The 22,608-nt window shown below is 43.6% G+C and overlaps 1 protein-coding gene across 1 annotated transcript in view; it reads right to left on the bottom strand.

Moving 5' to 3' along the window:
• Positions 1–16,207: 16,207 nt before the first annotated feature.
• The window catches only part of ZNF330 (zinc finger protein 330), a 53,202-nt gene continuing 46,801 nt past the window's right edge, over positions 16,208–22,608 (bottom strand). Inside the window, exon 10 of the mRNA XM_073549772.1 lies at positions 16,208–16,579. Within this exon, the coding sequence (XP_073405873.1) occupies positions 16,308–16,579 (272 nt within the window). The 3' untranslated portion in view covers positions 16,208–16,307. The remainder of the gene's footprint in view (positions 16,580–22,608) is intronic.

Here is a 22,608-nt window from a genome sequence, read left to right as displayed (position 1 = left end):
TTATCACTAAAAGCTTTAGCCCCAAATTTTAAATTTTTTTATAAGGGCTAATAGGAAGAAATGGACCTCTCAGTTTATTGTAGCAATTCTCCCGAGTGCGCCAATACCCTACAGGTAATCGGGAACTACTTTGCACAGTGAAAGCTCAGAAGGGAAGGAACACCATATTATACTGCAGACTTTAATGTTCTGGTTGGCAGGTCCTATGACAATCTGTAAGACATCGAGAGGTGCCAAAACAGCATAACCATTTTACAAAGTACACTTCTCAATGAATTTATCTAGGGGTGCAGTGATCTTATTGACACCTCAGGTGTGTCACAGAATTTTATACCATTGGGCAATAAAGAAAAAATAATTCCATTTCACCACAAAAACTTTGTTTTAGCTGCAGATTTTAAGTTTTCACATTGGAAAATGCCAACAAAATTTTTCACACAATTTCTGCTGAACATAGAAATACCCCATATGTAGCTGTACAGTACTGCTAAGCCACACAAGACTTGAGAGGGACGGAGCACTATTTCCTTCCTGGAGCACAGATTTTCCTAGAAGTTTGTAGACTACATATACAGAGCCCCTAAGTGCTAGAAGAGCATAATCTCCCCTCCAGTGCCCCATTTTCAAAATTACACCCCTGTGGGAATTTATCTACAGGTGTAGTGATGATTTGACTCCATGGGTGTTTACCAGAAACAAGCAGCAGTGGATGCTGCGGAGTGAAAATTGCAAATCTGCTATTACAGTACCTGTACAATGTAGTGCCCAGTACATTATGCCCAGCTCATGCTTCTGGAGACATGCACCTTTAAATTAGGCGGGCTCTCATCACTACAGATATTCCAAACATTTGGATGCTAAGCGCGGTTTATGCACACTGTGGGTCTCAAAAGGCAGAGGGGCATTTGGATTTAGGATTGCAGAATTTGCTGAATTTCTTTTGGGAGTTGAGGAGCCATTTAGCTTTTCCTGAGCCTTTGTACTACCAGTAACATGGAAGCCCCCCTATATTTCCATTAACAGGTAACAGACCTGAGTGGGGACTTGCTTTTTATGTGGATTGATTTGAAGCATTTGTTGGGAACAATTTATATAACATTTAGGATCACATTTATCCTGTGCTCTACGCAGAGCACTTACATCAGGGTTTCCATCTAAATTGCCGAGTGACATGGTTCAGATGAAACCGCCCGAGGGATCCATTCACTATAATGAGGCAGCAGAGTTAATCTGAACTCCGTCGGGTCTCTGTTCAGCATTGACCTTCTTTTCAGAAGTGTACAAAACTGTGGTCTTTCACACTTTCATGCATGTTTCAAAAATCAAGCACCACTCAATCATAGGCCAGACGATGTCCACAGTGTCTTCAACTGCCTCATTATAGGGAATCTTTTATTGGGGTTTCCATCTGAATCATATTTCAGAGATTTATACAGAAAATCCGGTGTAAGTGCTCAGGGTAGTGCGCAGGATAAATGCGATCCGAGCCTTACTGCGGTCTTTGAGAGGCAAAATTAGCAAATCAACAGCAGGTGAATAATTCGTTTTATATATATTTCATTCAGTTTTTCATGCAGTATAAGTGGTTAGACGACTTTATTCTTTGGGTCTGCTCGATTATAGTGATATCAAATTTATATTTTTTTTAGGTTTGCCTGCTGTCACACTTTAAAAGACCCTTTTTTAAAAAAAAAAAAAAAAAGTTTTTGCATCAGCATATTTTAGAGCTGTAATAAGGATGAGTTGACGTTTTCAGGAATTGTTTTTTGTGGACTTTTCATGCTGTTCCGCGAGTGGTAAAATGGATATGGCAGCTTTATTCTTTGGGTCAGTACGATTACAACGATACCATATTTATTTCCTTTTTTAATGTTTTATCACTTTTACACAATAAAAACTATTTTATAGAAAAAAATATTTTTGCATTTATTCTGAGAGCTATAACTTTTTTATTTTCCTGCTGAAAGATTTATGGTGGCTTGTTTTTTGTGGGACAAGATGATATTTTGAGCAGTACCATTTTTATTTACATTCGTCTTTTTAGTCACGTTTTATTCCACTTTTTGTTCGGCAGTAGGATAAAAAAGAATCTTTTTTCATGGTGCTCACTGAAGGGGTTAACAAGTGTGGCTGTGTTATTGGTCAGATTGTTCGGGATGCAGTGATACCATACATGTATTTTTGCTTATTTTTTCCATAAAAATATGTATTTACGGGTATAAATAATTTTTTTTTATTTGTGATTTTTTTTTTTTTTTACACTTTTTTACTTGGTCACTGTATGGGGTTTTCACTTTTAGCAGTCTGATCGCTGATTTTCACTGACAGACAATGTTCAGAGCATGGTCTAATAGGTTTCTAACAGGCTTTCCGTAACTTGGTGACCTGAATGTTGTCGTTATAATTATTATTATTTATTTATATAGCACCATTGATTCCATGGTGCTGTACATGAGAAGGGGTTACATACAAATTACAGATAACACAGCAAACAAACTAACAATGACAGACTGATATAGAGGGGAGAGAGGACCCTGCCCTTGTGTGCTCACATTCTACAGGATGGTGAGGAAGGAGACAGTAGGTTGGGGGTTGTAGCAGCTCCAGTGATGGTGAGGCAGTAGCTCTGGTAGTGGTGAGGAGGCAGCGGGGTCATTGCAGGCTGTAAGCTTTCCTGAAGAGGTGGGTTTTCAGGTTCCATCTGAAGGAACCAAATGTAGTTGATAGTTGGATGTGTTGGGGCAAAGAATTCCAGAGGATGGGGGATATTCGGGAGAAGTCTTGGAGGCGGTTGGGTGAGGAGGGAATAAGTGTGGAGAGGAGGTCTTGGGAGGACCGGAGATCACGTGAGGGAAGATATCGAGAGGGGTCACCATTACAATGATTGGGCCCTCAGGATGTCGTCAATGGGATGATAATCGGAGAGGAGCCCCATCCCTCTCTTCTAAATACTGTGATCAATATAAATTGCAGCATTTAGAGCGTTAAATAGCCACGAGCAGTGCGGGCACTGCTCCTGACAGTGAGAGCTGGGTGTCAGCTATTATGTCAACTGAAAATCTGACTTCAATCGCAATTAAATATCCATAAATCCTAGGTTGGGAACCACTTCCCAGCCAAGACATATGGATATGTCATAGGTCATGAAGGGCTTAAAGCACAACTCCAGTGTTTTGTTTTATTGCATCGCTGGAGTGGTGCTACTAATCTAAGTTTCCTGCACTTAGGCCGAGGTCAGACTTGGGAGAAACTTGGACGAGTCTCACACGTCAATACCCGGCACTTCCGCCTGCACTCAGGAGCGGAGCGTGCGGCTGCATATATTTCTATGCAGCCGCACGCTCTGCTCCCGAGTGCCAGCGGCAGTGCCGGGTATTAGGCTGTGTACCCACGTAAGCGTTTTTTTCGCGTTTTTAAAGTGTTTTTACTGGCAAAAACGCTTTAAAAAAAGGCTTGCAAGAAGCATCCCATTCATTTTAATGAATTCCGCACTTTTTGTGCATATTGATGCGTTTTTTTCACGGAAAAAAACGCATCGCGGTAAAAAAACACAGCATGCTCATTAATTTCACTGAAAAATCCGATTTCTAACTATATTCTATGAGACTGGGGATGCTCTGGAAAAAAACGCATTATAAAGGCGCGAAAACTCGAGGAAAAAAACGCGCGTTTCCTGGGAAGGAGTCCGGTTTTTAGTCAGGAATTTTCTGCATACGTGGGTACATAGGCTTAAGGTGCGAGACTCGTCAGAGTTTCCTGCATGTGTGGTCCCGGCCTTAGTCTCATACTTACCAGACGCTGTCTCCTTTTGCGCCGTTACAGTCGTTCTCCAGCAGTTTGTGACCTGCCACATTACTACAGTGTTTGCTGGGTGATCCTGAAGTCAAAACTCAATGTGTCTACGAGAGCCAGAACAAGGCTTTCACAGACTTATACAGAGAGCTTGTGACCATTGCCTCTAACTTACGGTTAATCAGAAGTTACAGTCACAAGCTGAAGATACAACTGGCAAATATGTTATGGTCTGTCAAATATGTTATTATTTAACAGAGTTTCTCAAAGGGCTATCAAATTCCTTAGATAGAATACCCTAATGGGATTCTGATCCAGGTTTAGACAAGGTCATTCTCAAACTTATTTATTTTTTTCAGCCTTTCCTTGGTGGATGTTCTGGTATGTTTAACAGAATCAACTTTGACTAAGTTTTAATCTTCTGTGTGTGTCACATTATTCTCAAGCATCCTCTGGCACAATGTAAAATTCATGGTGGATTTCACGGCAATGAGCTGTCTCTATAGGCATTAAACAGTTATTCGCATGTTAAAGAAAGCCCGTCAGCACTAAACTAAAGACAGGGTTGTAATGGCCATGTTATACAGATTAAATTGATACCTTTGGTGAATAACTTTGCTTTGTTACTCTTCTGTAATCACCTTTTGAAGTTTTCTGATAATTAGACCAGTGCACAGGGGCCAGACTATGCACCGGATCTTCTCCTCCTTGTCCGATTCCCTGCGCTCCTGTCTGCTTCCTCTGTTTGAAATCTCTGCTGTGATATGTCAATCAAAGAGCAGAGGCTGGCGAAGGAGCCAGGGGAATCACAGGCAGAGAGGAGACCCCGTATACAGTCTGGCCTCTGTACACCGAAATCTAATTAGCAGAAAACCGCAATGAGTGATTTAAAAACAACAAAGCGGATTTCTTCACCAAAGGTATCAATGTAATCAGTATTACAGCCCCATTACAGCCAGGTCTTTACATTACAATATTGTGCTGACAGGTTTTATTAAAAGATAGTAGGAGAATGGTAGACAGTGAGACATTAAGAAACTTTGCACTATACATGTTGCTTCTAGCTACTACTCTTCTACTGTCCCTGCTTCTTTGTTTTGTGGTTGGTTTTTTTGCTTCTTGTTGGTTGTACAATTTGACTAACCATCATATGGTTTAGCAGTTGTGACCAAACATGCACTGTGCTTACAAATTCATTTCTATTACGCTTGTAAGCACTATCTTGAAGCTGGCCAGGATTGCTGGGCCACAATAAAAATCCATTTCTTCATCTCGTGAATTCATCCATCCACGCAAGTTTGCCAGCAGCGCAAAGAAAACCGCTTTGAATCCGCACAGCAGTCAATTAATTTGGAGCACATGCCGCCAGAAATCAGGAAATTAAGATGTTGGGAAGCAGCCCACTAATGAATCAATATTTTGAGATAACCACTTTAAAGCCTCTCCAAACACCTAGGTCCTGATTCATCAAATCTTTCATGTCACAATTCTGGTGTAAAAGCCGCAAAATTTTTCGCGCAACTCAGAACTGCGCCTAAATTTTGCAACTTTTGGCATTTTCATGACTCATTGTCCAAACTCTAACAGAATTGGCAGAGCTGTGGTATTACAGAGGCGTAGAGTCACAACTCGCCTAATACAACAAATCCTGTGGCATTCCCTATGCCAGAAATCTCACTCCAGTTCCTCACTGGAATAAGGTTTGTAGCGCAAAAGGACAGAGATGCAAACCACTCATCAGACAGACCAGATTCATGAAGAGACATACACCACTTCATTAATTCGGAATGTCAGACTCCAGCACAACACCAGTCTTGATTAATCGGGTCCTAAGACCACCATGATTATAGTTGGAATAGTTTCTTCTTCTGATGAAATGCTATCAGTGATTGATGATAAGCATTCCTTGTAATACGATGGTCAAATACTATGACTATTTTTGTGTTGTTTAAGTTTCCCTTTATTTTTTTGAGCAAGACATATATAATTTATTTTTATTTATTTTTTTACACAATTCATTCACAGACCTTTCATGATTCCTGAGTAGATGAAGGAGTATTGCGTAATCGGGACGCAGATTCAAATAACTTACCTATGTGTCAATATTTGTTTTTGGTTTAGTTCCAGCACCTTTATCTTCATAAGTTTGAATGAAGATCAAATCTTGAAAGACTTAAGGTACTGTCACACTAAGCGATATCGCTAGCAATATCGCTATAACTTGTGACGTTATAGCGGTATTGCTAGCGACATCGCTGTGTCTGATACTTACCTACGACCCGCTCCCCCGCTGGTTATCGCTGATCGTGCGAGAACGTTCAGGACCGCTTCTCCTCGTCAGCTTCCTGCGGCGCTTCCTGTGGAGACGAGCGACGAGCGTGGAGCCGGGCAGGAGGACGCAGGATCGCCTAGTGTGACAGGTAAGTAGCGACCCCCGTCCCCAGCGATGTCGCTGGTGAGATCTGCCTGTGTGGCAGCTCACTAGCGACCACTTAGCGATGTACCAGCGATCCTAACCGCGTCATATCGCTGGTCGGTATCGCTGGTACATCGCTAAGTGTTACAGTACCTTTATCCACTACTGGGCACTGGACTCAGGAATCAAAAAACTTGAAATATTTGGATTTTATGGCATTTTGTTCCCAAAGAGCTGGAGATTGGTAGAAACTTTCTGCAGGCACCAGTGAAGCGTGATTTAGGTTACTTGTACATTTGAGGCTGCATTTCAGCAAATGGAGCTGGGGATTTGTGAATCATAGAATCATAGAATCGTAGAGTTGGAAGGGACCTCCTGGGCCATCTGGTCCAACCCCCTGCTCAAAGCAGGATTCGCTAAATCATCCCAGTCAGATGTCTGTCCAGCCTCTGTTTGAAGACTTCCATTGAAGGAGAACTCACCACTTCTCGTGGCAGCCTGTTCCACTCATTGATCACTCTAACTGTCAAAAAGTTTTTTCTAATATCTAATCTGTGTCTCCTCCCATTCAGTTTCATCCCATTGCTTCTAGTCTTTCCTTGTGCAAATGAGAATAAAGTTGATCCTTCTACAATGTGACAGCCCTTTAGATATTTGTAGACAGCTATTAAGTCTCCTCTCAGTCTTCTCTTTTGCAAACTAAACATTCCCAAATCCTGCAACCTTTCCTCATAAGACAGGGTTTGCAGACCGGTCACCATTCTGGTCGCTCTTTTCTGAACTTGCTCCAGTTTGTTGATGTCTTTTTTAAAATGTGGTGCCCAAAACTGGACACAATATTCCAGATGAGGTCTGACCAAAGAGGAGTAGAGGGAAATAATGACTTCACGTGATCTAGACTGTATGCTTCTGTTAATACATCCTAGAATTGCATTTGCCTTTTTTGCTGCTGCATCACACTGTTGACTCATATTCAGTCTGTGATCTATTAGTATACCCAAGTCTTTTTCACATGTGCTGTCACTTAGCCCTATTCCTCCCATTCTATATATGCTTTTTCCATTTTTATTGCCCAGATGTAGTACTTTGCATTTCTCCCTGTTAAAAACCATTCTGTTAGTTGCTGCCCACTTCTCCAGTTTATTTAAATCTTTTTGAATCCTCTCTCTCTCTTCTCTAGTATTAGCTATCCCTCCTAGCTTTGTGTCATCAGCAAATTTAATCAGTTTACCCTCAATTCCTTCATCTAAATCGTTGATAAAGATGTTGAACAATACAGGGCCCAGGACAGAGCCCTGTGGTACCCCACTTGAGACATTCTTCCAACTGGATGTGCAGCCATTTACGACCACTCTTTGGGTCCGATCACTAAGCCAGTTATGAATCCACCTAACAGTTGCCTTGTCCATTCCATACTTAATCATTTTTTCAATAAGGATTGTATGAGAGACTTTGTCAAATGCTTTGCTGAAGTCAAGATATACTATATCTACAGCATTTCCTTGATCCACCCAATCAGTGATACCGTCATAGAAGGAAATTAAGTTAGTCTGACATGACTTATTAGTTACAAACCCATGCTGACTATGTTTAATCACTTCATTCTTATCCAGGTATTGACATACATGTTGTTTAATAATTTGTTCAAAGATCTTTCCTGGTATAGAAGTCAGACTCACCGGCCTATAGTTACCTGGGTCCACCTTCTTCCCCTTTTTGAAGATAGGAACAACATTTGCTCTTCTCCAGTCTTCTGGCACTTCTCCTGTTCTCCAAGAATTTTCAAAGATTATAGAGAGGGGTTCAAAAATTTCTTCTGCTATCTCCTTCAGTACTCTGGGGTGTAATTAATCTGGACCTGGAGACTTGAATTCATTTAGGCTAGCTAAGTGTTTCCTCACTATCTTTCTGTTTATAGATATCCTGGATTCTTCTATTCCCTTAATAGGACAGTGAATAACAGTTGATGTTACATTTCCTTTCTGAGAGAAAACAGATGCAAAATAGGAATTTAAAAGTTCAGCCTTCTCAACATCCTGTCTTACCATTTCATTATTTTCATCCTGTAAAAATCCTATAGCATCTTTGACTTTTCTTTTACTTTTGACATATCCCCCAAATCCTTTATTATTGCTTTTAACATCTCTTGCAAGCCTCAATTCATTTTCAGCTTTAGCTAATCTGATTTGTGCCCTGCAGGTTCTGCAGACAGCATTATATTCTTCTTTAGATATGCCTCCCTCTTTCCATTTTATAAACATTTTTTTCTACCTTTTTAGCATGTGCTTAAGTTCTGTGTTCATCCATCCTGGTTTCCTTAAATGCTTCCTATTCTTCCCTCTTTTCGGAATTGTTAACAACTGTGCTTTGAGAATTTCATTTTTCAAGATTTCCCATCCTTCCTGGACATTTTTGTCTTTAAGGATATCCAGCCATTGGATCCCTCCAATTCTCTTTCTGAATCCCTTAAAATCTGCCTTTCTGAAATCTAACCTTGACGTCTGAGTCTTCACAGGTCTTCCGCCTCTAGTTATCCAAAATTCTAAAATAGCATGGTCGCTACCTCCTAGGGTCCCAGCCACTTTTACCTCCTCAACCATTTCCTCCCTGTTTATAAGGATTAGATCCAAGGTAGCAGTTCCCCTTGTTTTCTCCCTTACCTTTTGGAAGATAAATGGTGAATTAATGGTGTCCTTAATAATGCTGAGAAATACAGACACTTATCCATCACACAAATACCATCAAGAAGGTGTTGGACTGGCTCCAAATTTATATTGCGGCAGAACAATGCCCTCAAACAGAGCCAACATAATTAGGAAATATCTTCACCGTAAAGGACAAGGAGTCCTGGAAGTGATAATATGGCCCCTCAGAGCCCCGATCTCAACATCATAGTCTGTCTTAGATTGCACAAAGAAACAAAAGGATTTGCACATGTGATATCCACAAAAGATCTATAGTTGGTTCTCCAAGATATTTAGAACAATCTCCCTGGTAAACTTCAAAAACTGTTCAAGTGTAGCTAAAAGATATGATGTTTTCATGCTATTTTGAAGGCAAAGGGTGCTGACACCAAATATGGATTTGGGGAAAATAAGTATTTGATACACTGCCGATTTTGCAAGTTTTCTTACCTACAAAGAATTGAGAGGTCTATAATTTTTATCATAGAAAAACAGTATCTAAAATAAAATCCAGAAAATCGCATTGTATGATTTTTTTAAATAATTAAATTGAATTCTATTTCATGAAAGTATTTGATCACCTACCAACCCGCAAGAATTCTGGTTCTCACAGACCCATTAGTTTTCATTTAAGAAGCCCTCTTACTCTGCAATCAATAGTATAAATTGCACCTGTTTGAACTCGTTACCTGTTTAAACAAAACCTCTCCACCATGGCCAAGACTAAAAAGCGATCTAAGGACACCAAGGACAAAATTGTAGACCTGCTCAAGGCTGGGATGGGATACAGGACAATAGGCAAGCAGCTTGGTGAGACGGCAACAATGGTAAAAAACACAAGGTGACTGTCAAACTTCCTCGGTCTGGGGCTCCATGCAAGATCTCGCCTCGTGGGGTGAGGATGATTCCGAGAAAGGCCAGGAATCAGCCCAAAACTACGCAGGAGAAACTGGTCAATGACCTGAAGAGAGCTGATACCACAGTCTCAAACATTACCATTAGTAACACACTACACCATCATGGATTAAAATTCTGCAAGGCACGCAAGGTCTCCCCGATCACGCCAACACATGCCCAGGCCCATTCGATATTCACCAATGGCCATCTAGATGATCCAGAGGAGACATGTGAGGTTATATGGTCAGATGAAACCAAAATAGAACTTTTAAGTATCAACTACACTCACCGTATTTGGAGGAGGATGAAGGATGAGTATCACCCAAAGAAACAGTCCTAACCATGAATCATAGTGGGGGAAACATCATATTTTGGGGGTGCTTATCTGCAAAAGAGGACAGGGCGACTACACTATATTAAAAGGAGGATGGATGGGGTCATGTATTGCGAGACTTTGGCCAACAAGCTTCTTCCCTCAGTAAGAGCACTGAAGATGGGTCATGGCTGGGTGTTCTAGCATGACAATGACCTACACACAACTAGGGCAACTAAGGAGTGGCTCCGGAAGAAGCATTTCAAGATCCTAGAGTGGCCTAGCCAGTCTCCAGACCTGAACACCTTAGAAAATCTTTGAAGGGACCTGAAACTCAAAGTCAGAAACCTGAAAGATCTGGAGATCTGTATGGAGAAGTGAGACAAAATCCCTGCTGCACTGTCTGCAAACTAGGCCAAGAACTACAGGAAACGTCTGAAGTCTGTAATTCAAACAAAGGTTTCTGTACCAAATATTACAGTTTTTCTATTGTATCAAATACTTATTTCATGCAGTACAATGCAAATTAATTATGTAAAAATCACACAATGTGATTTTCTTGATTTTTTTTTTTTTTAATTCTGTCTCTCACCGGTGAAGTGTACGACTAACTGTGTGGAAAACATGCTTTCACAGCGCACTTTTTAACTTCATGAACCAGATTCAATAAGGTCAATTTAATCAACAGATAACGACCATGCTTATAAGACACACAGTCAAAAACGGCATTGTCAAAGTTTGTTTTTCTATGCAAAAAAGCATGTAGTCAACCATACGCTTTTTTATTATTACAAGTAAAAATTGAAGAATCTATCCCTACCCGAACAGCGAGGTCACTAAGTTTTGTTTTCAGAGACAATTTTGAATTCAAAACAAGGTGTGGATCATAAAAATATAGGAGAAAAAAAAGGTAGTTCAGATCACTCTTAGATGAATTTCTGTGGCTTTGGGTGTGGACTCCAGGATGGTGCTCGGAAAAAGCGGCTGTGGTAATCAAACAAAAAGGTTCCAGCAACAGACATCCAAACCAGGTTATTGAGTAGACGTTAAATCTTCATTTTATTACAATGCCTTTAAAAACATGCTGTTAAAATAGTAAGTCCAAGGGATTACGTGTTTCGAACACAAGTGTTCTTAATCATAACCATGGTTATGGAGTGACTGCAGACTTATTGATATGGACCGTACAACCCCTTTAACTTGAAGAAGTTGTCAAGTTGAAGATTAGTTTTACATAATTTCAATATATATTTTATCACACTTTCAGAAAGTACCCCGATCTTCATATATCCATTTCTAGCGTAGGTTTGATACAGGACAGATGTTCTTGTGAGGACATGAGTGTTATGTAAAGGGGTCTGGCTTAAGTATTTAAAGGAGTCATTATTATTTTAAGCCAAATTCATAGCCATTTTTATTTTAAGCCATTGGCTCCAACTTCCAGCAATCAGCGTGTGAGCAAGCAGTCGCATTGACATCATTTTATTGTGTCAGCTATACACTGCAGAGTCTGCATCGGAACAGAAGCATTTATATGTGATATTTGAATGAATATAGGGGGCTACGTGGGGCACATACTGTACACAGGCTACGTGGTGCACATGCTGTACACGGGAGGCTGTGTGGGGCACAATCTGTACATGGGAGGCTATGTGGGACAAATGCTGTACACTGGAGGCTAAGTGGGGCTCTTACTGTATATTGGAGGCTCATATTGTATATAGGAGGCCATATGGGGGTTCATACTGTATATAGGCGGCTATATGGGCACTCCTACAGTATATAGGGGGCTGTGTGTGGGATCATACGGTGTATAGGGGGATGTCAACATACTTCATTCTGCTCAGTATTGACTCATACAATATTAATATCAAATTATTATAATTAAAATATTAATATTGAGCAGAATTAATTTTAGCCTATTGGTTCAGCCCTCCACAACAGTCACAGCCTCTCATGTGGCCCTTTTGGAAAATTAATTGCCCACCCCTGCTTTAAGGTACGGTATTCAAAGAAGTTTAAACTCACTTGTAGTGCATAAGGTGCTGCGTCAATGTGAAATAGGCTCTCATTCTCCAATGAAACATCCAGCAAAAATAAATCACTTACTGCAATATGTATGATGCAATGTTTTTCTTAAATTTATTATAAATGCACAGCAATCATATATATATATTCACATTTGTCACATAGACCCAATAAAAGCTGCATTTTTAGCATGATTTCAAAGTCCATAGGTGAAAAGTCATTTTAAAGTGCTACAGAAACAGTCCATAATTCTTTAGAACTGCTGCTGGGAGCATGTGTGTGTTCATGTCTCCACAATGAGAACTGTGGACTGTCTTTCTGTAGAATTTTAAATGGACTTTTCACCTATGGACTAGCATATCAAACGGAAAACAAAGATGTGGCTACGATCGTGTGTATGTGCCGAATGTTACTATACACATGACGGCTGTGAATTTTTAATAAATTAAAAATTTCATCATATACATAGCAGTAAATGTTTTATATACAACAATTCCTGGTAACAAAAAGTTGCTACTATACTGTGGGTGCATGTGAATGAACATGAACGGTTTGAATTTTTGATAAATTAAGAAAAATGTTGTTACAAATAGAATACATGGTAATCTATGGTAGTTGGTTAAAAGGGAACTGTACTTTCAACAGACTTTGCATAAATCAATAATGCAGGTGAATTAATAGAAGAAACTTTATAATATACAGTGGGGAAAAAAAGTGTGCAAGTTCTCCCACTTAAAAATATGAGCGAGGTCTGTAATTGATATCATAGGTAGACCACAACTATGAGAGTCAAAATGAGAAAACAAATCCCCAAATCACCTTGTCTGATTTGGCAAGATTTCTTTTGCACATTATGGTGGACAATAAGTATTTGATCACCTAAAAACATGCAAGATTTCTGGCTCTCACAGACCTGTAACTTCATCTTAAAGAGGCTCCTCTGTCCTCCACTCATTACCTGTAGTAATGGCACCTGTTTGAAGTTGTTATCAGTATAAAAGGCACCTGTTCACAACCTCAAACAGTCACACTCCACACTCCACTATGGTAAAGACCAAAGAGCTGCCAAAGGACACCAAAAACAAAATTGTAGCCCTGCACCAGGCTGGGAAGACTGAATCTGCAATAGGCAAGCAGCTTGGTGTGATGAAATCAACTGTGGGAGCAATAATAATAATATGGAAGACATACAAGACCACTGATAATCTTCCTCAGCCTGGGGCTCTACACAAGATCTCACCCCGTCGGGTCAAAATGATCACAAGAACGGTGAGCAAAAATCCCAGAACCACACAGGGGGAACTAGCGAATGACCTGCATAGAGCTGGGACCACCGTAACAAAGGCTACCATCAGTAACACACTACGCCGCCAGGGAATCAGATCGTGTAGTGCCAGACATGTCCATCTGCATAAGCCAGTACATGTCCGGGCCTGTCTGATGTTTGCTAGAGAGCATTTGGATTATCCAGAAGAGTATTGGGAGAATGCCATATGGTCTGATGAAACCAAAGTAGAACTGCTTGGTAAAAACAAAACTCGTCGTGTTTGGTGGAGACAGAATGCTGAGTTGCATCCAAAGAACACCATACCTACTGTGAATCATGGGGGTGGCAACATCATGCTTTGGGGCTGTTTCTCTGCAAAGGGACCAGGACGACTGATCCGTGTACATGAAAGAGTGAATGGGGCCATGTATCGTGAGATTTTGAGTGCAAACCTCCTTCCATCAGCAAGGGCATTGAAGATGAAATGTGGATCTTTCAGCATGATAATAATCCCAAGCACACCACCAGGGCAACGAAGGAGTGCCTTCGTAAGAAGCATATGAAGGTACTGGAGTGGCCTAGCCAGTCTCCAGATCTCATCCCCAAGAAAACCTTTGGAGGGATTTGAAAGTCCATGTTGCTCAGCGACAGGCCCAGAACATCACTGCATGGAGAAATGGGTCAACATACCACCAACAGTGCGTACCAACCTTGTGAAAACTTACAGAAAACATCTGACCTCTGTCATTGCCAACAAAGGATATATAACAAAGTATTGAGATGAACTTTTGTTAATGACCAAATACTTATTTTCCACCATAATTTGCAAAATAAATCAAGCCAAATCATACAAGGTGATTAACTGGATTTGTTTTCTCATTTTGACTCTCATAGACGTGGTCTACCTATGATGTCAATTACAGGCATCTCTCATCTTTTTAAGTGGGAGAACTTGCCCAATTGGTGGCTGACTAAATACTTTGTTTCCCCACTGTATCAAATCAGAGAATTCTGCTTCTTTCTCCACTCATGCGCCACTTCTTCCTTCTCCCTTGCCTTCTGAACTTGTGAGCCAGTCAGACATGAGCTGTTTCTTTCAGAAAAGAGGGACAGTCAACAAAGTGATGTGTCAGGTTACACAGCCTGTTATATTCTATGGAGAGGGATGGGGCTAGGATGAGTGAGGAGCAGGGAAAGGAAACAGGCAGACGGAAACACCAATCGTCCTATTAAGTTTTATACCTCACACCAGAAAAGGATTCACATCTACACTGCTTAGAATGGGTATAATTTTCTGCATGCTGTTGCTTTGCTTTGTGTAATAAGTAAGGAATGACGTGTATAGGAGACATCTTAACACCTTATCTCCTCCCGCCAGTTTAGAGTCACTCGCAAATTAAGAGATAAAAGCCTCTTCTGAAAAATGAATGCAAGGTATTTTGATCTCGACTGTATTTTAATGAACAAACATAGGAATTACTCATATCAGATCAATACTACAGCTAAAGGTACTGTGGTACAAGCATTTAGTCTGCTTGCACTAACTCAACAGCTAGGCTGCAATGATATGATGCTGCCAATTCCAAATATTAAAGCATCAAAGGCCATAACTTATTTCCATCAACTTATTTTGTGGGAGGAGTTGTATATTAAATTGTAGCTTTAAAAATTACGATAGAGTATATTAAGAGAGACCAAAGGAAAAAAAAACTAACATTATTCTGCGCATTAGTACAATTACACAGGTACTTTTTTTTCACTTTAATAATAAACTACTTAAAACTAAAAACTTTTAGAGAGAAAGTTTTGCTTTTAGGCTGGCATATTGTGAAACTCAAAAATGTTTTCATTTTTTTTTCAATGGAGCTTTTTAAAGGGAACCTGTTAGCAGGCTTGTGCGGAGTAACCTACAGGTTGCTGTTATGCAAAAAATTTTTTAATCAACCCAGGTATCATTTTAATCAGTATATCGGCACGAACCTGACACTGTCTGTAGGTTACTGAGCACAATCCTGCTGACAGATTCCCTTTAACACCTTCACGACATGCACCTTTAAGGGCTTTTTTGTGCGAGATGAGATGTATTTCTTATTGGTACCATTTTTTCCAGGAGAAAATTGAGGTGACTAAACAGTAATTTTGGGAAAAAAATTTTTTATGGCATTTGCTGTATGAGGCAGTGTAATACTATAGAATTTTACGGCAATACCAAATATGTCTTTTTTTCTTTAACATATGGGTAAAATGGGGCAATTTACTTTCTTTAATCACACTAGGGTACTTTAAGTATTGCAGTGTATTGTTCTGTCAATGTTTTCCCTTTATGACCTCGGTGGAATACTAAGGTGTTTTAGTATGGCAGACACCGGTAATCAGTTGTATATCACAGCTGGCACCAGTCGCTTAGGAGAAGAGTACAGCTCACACAGCTGGCACCAGCTGCTTATGGAAAGAGCACAGCTCACACCAGCCCCTTATGGGAAGGGTACAACTCACACAGCTGGCACCAGCCGCTCACGGGAAGGCCACAGCTCACACAGCTGGCACCAGCCCCTTATGGGAAGGACACAGCTCACATACACATATCAGGCACCAGCCGCTTATGGGAAGGGCACAACCCACACAACTGGCACGAGCCGCTTATGGGAAGGCCACAGCTCACACAGCTGGCAACAGCCACTCATGGGAAGGACACAGATCTTGAGCCTACTCCATGAAATTTCTGAACAAGAACATAAAATTAAAATGGCACCTCACACTGTTGTTGACACTATTTTCTTTGCATAAAAGAACATGACCATGCTGCTACGGAATTTTAAATAGAACTTGTATTATTTTTACTGATATTACACAAGGTTGCTTCAATCACTGTCATGTGATTATTCAAATATACTTATGAAACCTGTACATTTACTCCTGAGATTCTTCATAGTGGGCATAGCCACTGGCATATGTCCGGCCTATATTCAAGTGACTAAATGGTTCAGAAGCCCCATTGTCAGAGTCCCCATCCCCTTCCTCATCACATTCCTCCTCCTCATCATCATCATCATCCTCCTCTTCGTCATCATAGTTTATGTCTGAACTACCAGAAGCGAGATTCTTCCAGTAGTTCTCATAGCCGGAAGCACCGTCGTCATCTTCATCAGCTCCGCTCTGCCGGCCAAACTTCAGTGTGCGTGCTAAAGAATAGAAATGCAATATTTTAATAAGATTCAACCTCAATTCCAAGTACAAGTACATACTGATATTTTATGGTAGAATGAAAAATATGGAAAGGTTCAACCTCAGGTAACAGAAGGGGAACAAAGTTTTATTACTATTATTTACAGCTACAGGGCTGCTCTTCAGCTGTGTCTGGTATGGCTGTGCCACAATACCAGATGAAAGTCCTTCATTAGGGAGTCACTGTAAGGGTACATTCACATTTAGTTTATTATGTGAATTTTGCTAAATCTATTACTGAAACATTTCATAATTAGGGGAAGAAAAAAAAAAAAGGTTAGGCAGTGAACAGTGCTTCAGTGAAAAAAGGGATAAGAAAAAAAAAAATAATGGTACAAGGATGACACCTGAGGAAAAAAACTGGTCTGTTTTTCTTGTATGGTGACATCTACATGGAATTGGAGTATAGCCTTAGGGAAAGGTTGCCCCCCCGTCCATGTTAGCACAAACTAACGGTATATCAGTTGTAGCCATATTTACAGTTAGGTCCAGAAATATTTGGACAGTGACTGAATCATCATGGTTTGGAATCTGCATGCCACTATTTTTTATTTAAAATGAAAAAAAGAGATGCAGTGGGTAGACATACAGGTTTAATGAAAGGGGTTGAAGAAAAATATCCTGTGTTCTTGTAGGTAACAGCAGGATCACAGGATGCAGTGACGAGACACGAGACTGAGTGTTGTTTTGGAAAGTAACGTTTATGACCTGGAGTCGCTAGGTCTATACTGAGCAACCATAAAGGGGTAACACTAATTGTCCTCGCAGGGACTAAACAACAACAACACTTTTCTTTAAACAAGAATGCAACTGACCCGGCAAGGCCGGATATTATGGTGCCACGAAACGGCAAACTGCGGGTCCTTATTTCCTAAAGTCAACTTATCCTTCCTGACGTCCCTCGGTGTCGCTGGTGTGGCTGATTTGGTATCACTGGTGTGGCTGCTTTGATGTCGCTGAAGTGGCTGCTTTGGTGTCGCTGATGTGACTGCTTTGGTGTCGCAGCCGCTGGGCCCAGCTGTTGAGAAACTGTACTAGTCTTCAGGCGTCTCAGCACCCAGGAGAAGTTGTGGCACAACTGGCCCTAAGGAAGTCTTTTGTTGCAGTAACCCCCGTAGCCACAGCAGGGTCCCGTTCGTTAGCGAGTCCACGGGGACTCCAGTCCCCCCAAGCAGGGTAGTGACGTAGTCTGGAAGAGTGGCGGTTGGTAGGCCACGCGCACGGACTGGGCCTGTGCAAAGAGTCTCTCCGTAGGTGAGAAGCAGGCCCCAACTGCCAACTGCAGTGGGGTAATAGCAGCTGTGGGCGGTGATGAACAGGCCGCAACCAAGGACGGAGGTGGGGCGGCAGCGGGCAGGCCGCAACTACAGGATGAAGTGGCACGTCAGCGGCCGCGGGAGGTACCGGGCAGGCCGCAAAGGGCTGGAGTGCAGCGGCAGCGGTTGAGGACGACCGTGAGCAGGTCGCGGGCCCAATTTGGAGAAGGGCGACAGTCTCTTGCCGGTAAGCTCGGTACCTCTTCTCTGAAGGACGCCGTGGATCTCCTCTCTGCTGCTGATCTCCCCTCTGGTCGCAGTCAGTCACTCTGGCTCTGTCACACCCCCACCGTCTCTCTCTCTGTGTCTGGCGTACTACCAACTGACTTCCCGCCGTGCTCCCCGCCCCCTTTATACTCGCCCGCCCCTTGCTGGCCTGTCACTTTAAGTAACCCGCTCTCCTCCGTTGTCCCCCGGGTACTATTTCTCTTGGAACCCAAATGGCGGTCCCCTTGGTTCCGGCCCAGACACTCTATGGGGGTCCTCCTCCCTACACTCCCCCACCCTGTAAGCTCGCCAGTCCTCGGGCAAGGGTCTCAATATATTGGGATTTGTCTGTAGGGGTATCAGTTTTTGTTGCCATATGAACTGATCTTGTTCGCATCGTTTGGGGGGTTTGCCGACTGTTGACCGCTCGGAGTCTCTTAGTTCAACTGGGGTGAGGTCTTCTGGGGTGGTGGACGGTGGTGGGTTAATTGTGTCAGTTGGCTCGTCATTGAGTGGAGGGCCTCTGGATGTTGGAGGAAAGTCTTCGTCGTCGTCCGGGTCCCAAAACATGGGCAGCGGTTCAGAGGCCGGAGGGGCAGATTCCGGTTGCTTCGGGTCGGTGGAAATACACGGGCGTAACATATTACGATGCACAATGCGGGTAGGCAGCGTTTCATCTTTCTCAGGTCGTACTTCGTATACAGGTCCTTCAGGATTGATACGGCGTAGGACCCGATAGGGACTCTCTTCCCAGCGCGGTTCCAGTTTGTTCTGGGGGCGTTGATCTAGTACAAGTACACGGTCCCCGCTTTGGAGGTGGGGAAGTGGAGTTGTATTCTTTCCCGGGTGTTTCAAGCCTCGGAGTTTGGTATGTACGATTCGATGAGGAGTCTGCAGCCGGTGACGTCGATTTCGGACCCAGGATGATATTCTGGTCCAGGGCTGAGGCTCCTCGGGGTCCAACTCTACCTCCGTGATCCCTTTGCCTTCTCGTCCGAACAACAGAGAGTAGGGGGTGTAGCTGGTAACTCAATGTACTCGGTTGTTATAGACCCATACTAATTCAGGAACATATTCAGGCCAATGGGCCTTCTTGTCACTCTCCAGAGTACGCAACATTTGGATTAATGTCCGATTAAATCGTTCACAGGCCCCGTTTCCTTGCGGGTGGTATGGTGTGGTCCGGGATTTGTCAATCCCATAGAGATGGTGTAGTTCCTCCATATCTTTTCCCAAAAAATATGCTCCCTGATCGGAATGTATTCATTGGAGGCAGCCGTATACTTGTATGAAGTTTCTGCAAATTGCGGAGGCGGCCGACTCCGCGGTTTGGTCTCGAGTGGGGGTGACCACAGCGAACTTAGTGAAATGATCCACCATGACGAGGCAGTGTTCGTACCCCTGGAATGCGGGACCAATGGTCAGGTAATCTACCGTCAGGAGCTAAAGGGGTGCAGAGGTCACGATTGTCTATACTGAGGCTCGCTTAGCGGGCGGTTTGGCTAATTCACATAGGCGACAGGTCCGGCAAATTTCGTCCACAACAGCCGGCAAGCGTGGGTGGTAAACTCTCTGTTGCAACCATTGCAAGGTCTTTTTAGCTCCGAAATGAGCCCCTTTTTCGTGGGCCTCTTGAGCCAGTTCGTAGAGTTGGGCTCCGGGCGTAACCACCTGCCAAAACGTCATGAAGGTTGTTTGTGATGTTATTTTACGGTACAATATTACCTTTCGAATAACCAGCCTCTCCCATTGTCGCAACATCAGTGACATGTCTTGAGTCAAAATTTGTCGTTGGGAATCAGTGGGTAGTTGGCCAGCGGCGACCCACGTCCGGAGAAGTCCATTTCTTCGTCTTCTTGTTGCTGTTGTATCCACTTATCCCGAGATTGTTCCAGTATGCCCCTTGGGGTCTCTGGGGAAGATACTTTTTGGGTGGCAGCTGTGAGCACGGCAGCGGTGAGGGCGAACGGTATCTCTTCCCCTTCTAATTCGTCTCGATTCTTTCCTGGGGTTGTATGTCGAATCCTAGAGAGGGTGTTAGCATGGACATTCTCGGACCCTCTTTTGTAGATGATTTTATAGTTGAACTTCGCCATCCGGGCCACCCATCATTGTTCCAGAGCCCCCAGTTTGGCATTTTCTAAATGGGCCAGCAGGTTGTCATCGGTCCGCACCACTACCTCGGAGCCCTCTAGGTACTCTGCAAATCGCTCCGTCATGGCCCACACCACTGCGAGGAGTTCGAGCTTAAAGGAGCTGTAATTGTCCGGGTTGCGCTCGGAGTCATGGAGTGAGCGGCTTCCATAGGCGATCACTCTCTCCCGGCCGTCTTGAATTTGTGACAACACACCCCCCAACCCGAGAAGACTCCCGTCAGTGTGTAGGATGAACGGTTGCGAGAAATCCGCATAGGCTAACACCGGAGCATCCGAGAGCGCCGCCTTGAGGTCTCGGAAGGCCTCTTCCTGAGGTTGTTGCTACTGAATTTTACGTCCATTTGCCCCAGCGGGAGCCCCCTTCAGCAGGTCGTGCAGGGCTCGAGCTCGACATGCTAAATTCTTTATGAAACGACGGTAGTATACGGCCAACCCCAGGAGTGCCCGCACGTCTTTTATCGTCTCGGGGGTAGGTCATCCCTGAATAACAGCAACGTTTTTCCCGAGATGGCCTCATACCCTCTGCCGAGACGACATGGCCCAGATACTCAATCTGGGAGCGAAATAGGTGGCATTTCTGGGGTTTTACCTTCAACCCGTACTTTTGCAACCGGCCGAGCACCTGTCCCAACCGTTTTAGGTGGTCCTCAAATGTGGCAGCATAGTCGATGATATCGTCCTATCAACGTGGCCTCAAAATTGAGATCTACCAGACACCGCTCCATCAACCGCTGAAAGGTTCCCGGGGCGTTGTCCAGTCCAAACGGCATTCAATTGAACTCAAATAGTCCCATAGGCAGTATGAACGCCGTTTTGGCCCTATCTTCTTCTGACATGGGCACCTGCCAGTACCCACTGGCCAGGTCCAGAGTCGAAAAATACGTCGCCTTCACCAAGGCGGCCAAGGATTCTTCTATGCAGGGCAGTGGGTATGAGTCTTTAATACTGCAAGCATTCAGCTTTTGATAATCCACACAGAATCGTAATGTACCATCTTTTTTACGAACCAGCACAATGGGGGCCACCCAGGGGCTTTGGCTTTCCTGTATCACCCCCTTTCGCAACATTTGTGCCAACAAAGTTTTCACCTCTTGGTAGCGTTGTGGAGGAATCTGTCGATATCATTCTCGGATGGGGGCCGCCCCTGCCGTGGGGATTTCATGAGTGATGGCGGTGGTACACTCAAAATCTTCCTCATGACTAGCAAATACCTCATGGTACTGTCCGAGCAATGTTTTTATCTGTGAGAGCTGGGCTGGAGTTAACCTGGAGAGCTCGGCCCGCATCTGTTCCAGGATGTTTTGACCCTTCTCCTGAGCCGAGACTTCGGTGGCCTGTAGAGTTCGAATCGTTACTTCCCAAGGCTCCTCGGATTATACTCTCAATTGAACCGCAGGAGCTGGCAACACTTCCTCTAAAGGCCTTACTAGCTTGGCCAGTTCGGTCCGCGCCCAGGAGGCAGCACAAGCAGGGGAGCCGCTGGCGCGATGACTTTGCCCAGAGCCTTGTCTTCCTGGCAGTCCTGATATATCCGCACTTCCCGCACCAACTGCTGGAATACCTGTCCCTGGGCCGTGCGAGAACCCCACTGCTTCAGGATCTTATGGGTAGGATCATTGAGGAGCAGGTTGCCGAACTCCCGTAGTATGTTCATGCCTAGGATGACTGAATGCTGCTTATCAGTTTCTCCTTGAGTCAGTACCACCCTTCTGTGACCAAGGGATTTACCGCACAACGTCACCTGCACCCACACCACCCCGGCAACCGGGACCGGTAGTTGATTGGCGGCTACTAGTCTGATCATGGGCCCCCACTGGGGTCTTGCCGTCTCAGGGAAATTTTGTCGAAAATAAGATGCGGGCATAGTGGTTACTTGTGACCCAGTGTCCACCAGTCACCTGACGGCTCGGCCCTCCACTTCTGCCCAAACCACCGGACATTTTGCGACCAAATCTTCGGGACTTCCACCACCCCTAGTTGTGGTTTTTGGCTCCGAGCGGCGTCCCCCCAGCCCGGAGCCCTCTAGTTTAATGGCCGTCGGGGTGGGTATCTCCCACGCCACGGACACTCTCGGGCGAAGTGGCCTGGTCCTCCGCACTCATAACACCGGGCCTGCGCAGACCGACCGCCCCAAGGGGAGCGGGACCCCCAAGGGCCGGGATTAAAACTAGGCCGTCCAGTCCCGGACTCGGTCCTTCTCTTCACTTCGGCCAACTCGCACTTGAAGTTTTTCAACTCTTGTTTCATCTCGTCCACTCACTGAGGCGCCTCGACTGCGTTCACGGAAGCCTCCACACTCCGCACCTT

Source organism: Dendrobates tinctorius, unplaced genomic scaffold (genome assembly GCF_039654945.1).
Source record: "Dendrobates tinctorius isolate UK_male_01 unplaced genomic scaffold, ASM3965494v1 ptg000161l, whole genome shotgun sequence".
NCBI classification, from domain to species: Eukaryota; Metazoa; Chordata; class Amphibia; order Anura; family Dendrobatidae; genus Dendrobates; species Dendrobates tinctorius.
Note: the sequence above shows the minus strand (reverse complement) of the source record. Positions and strands in the feature narration are given on the sequence as shown.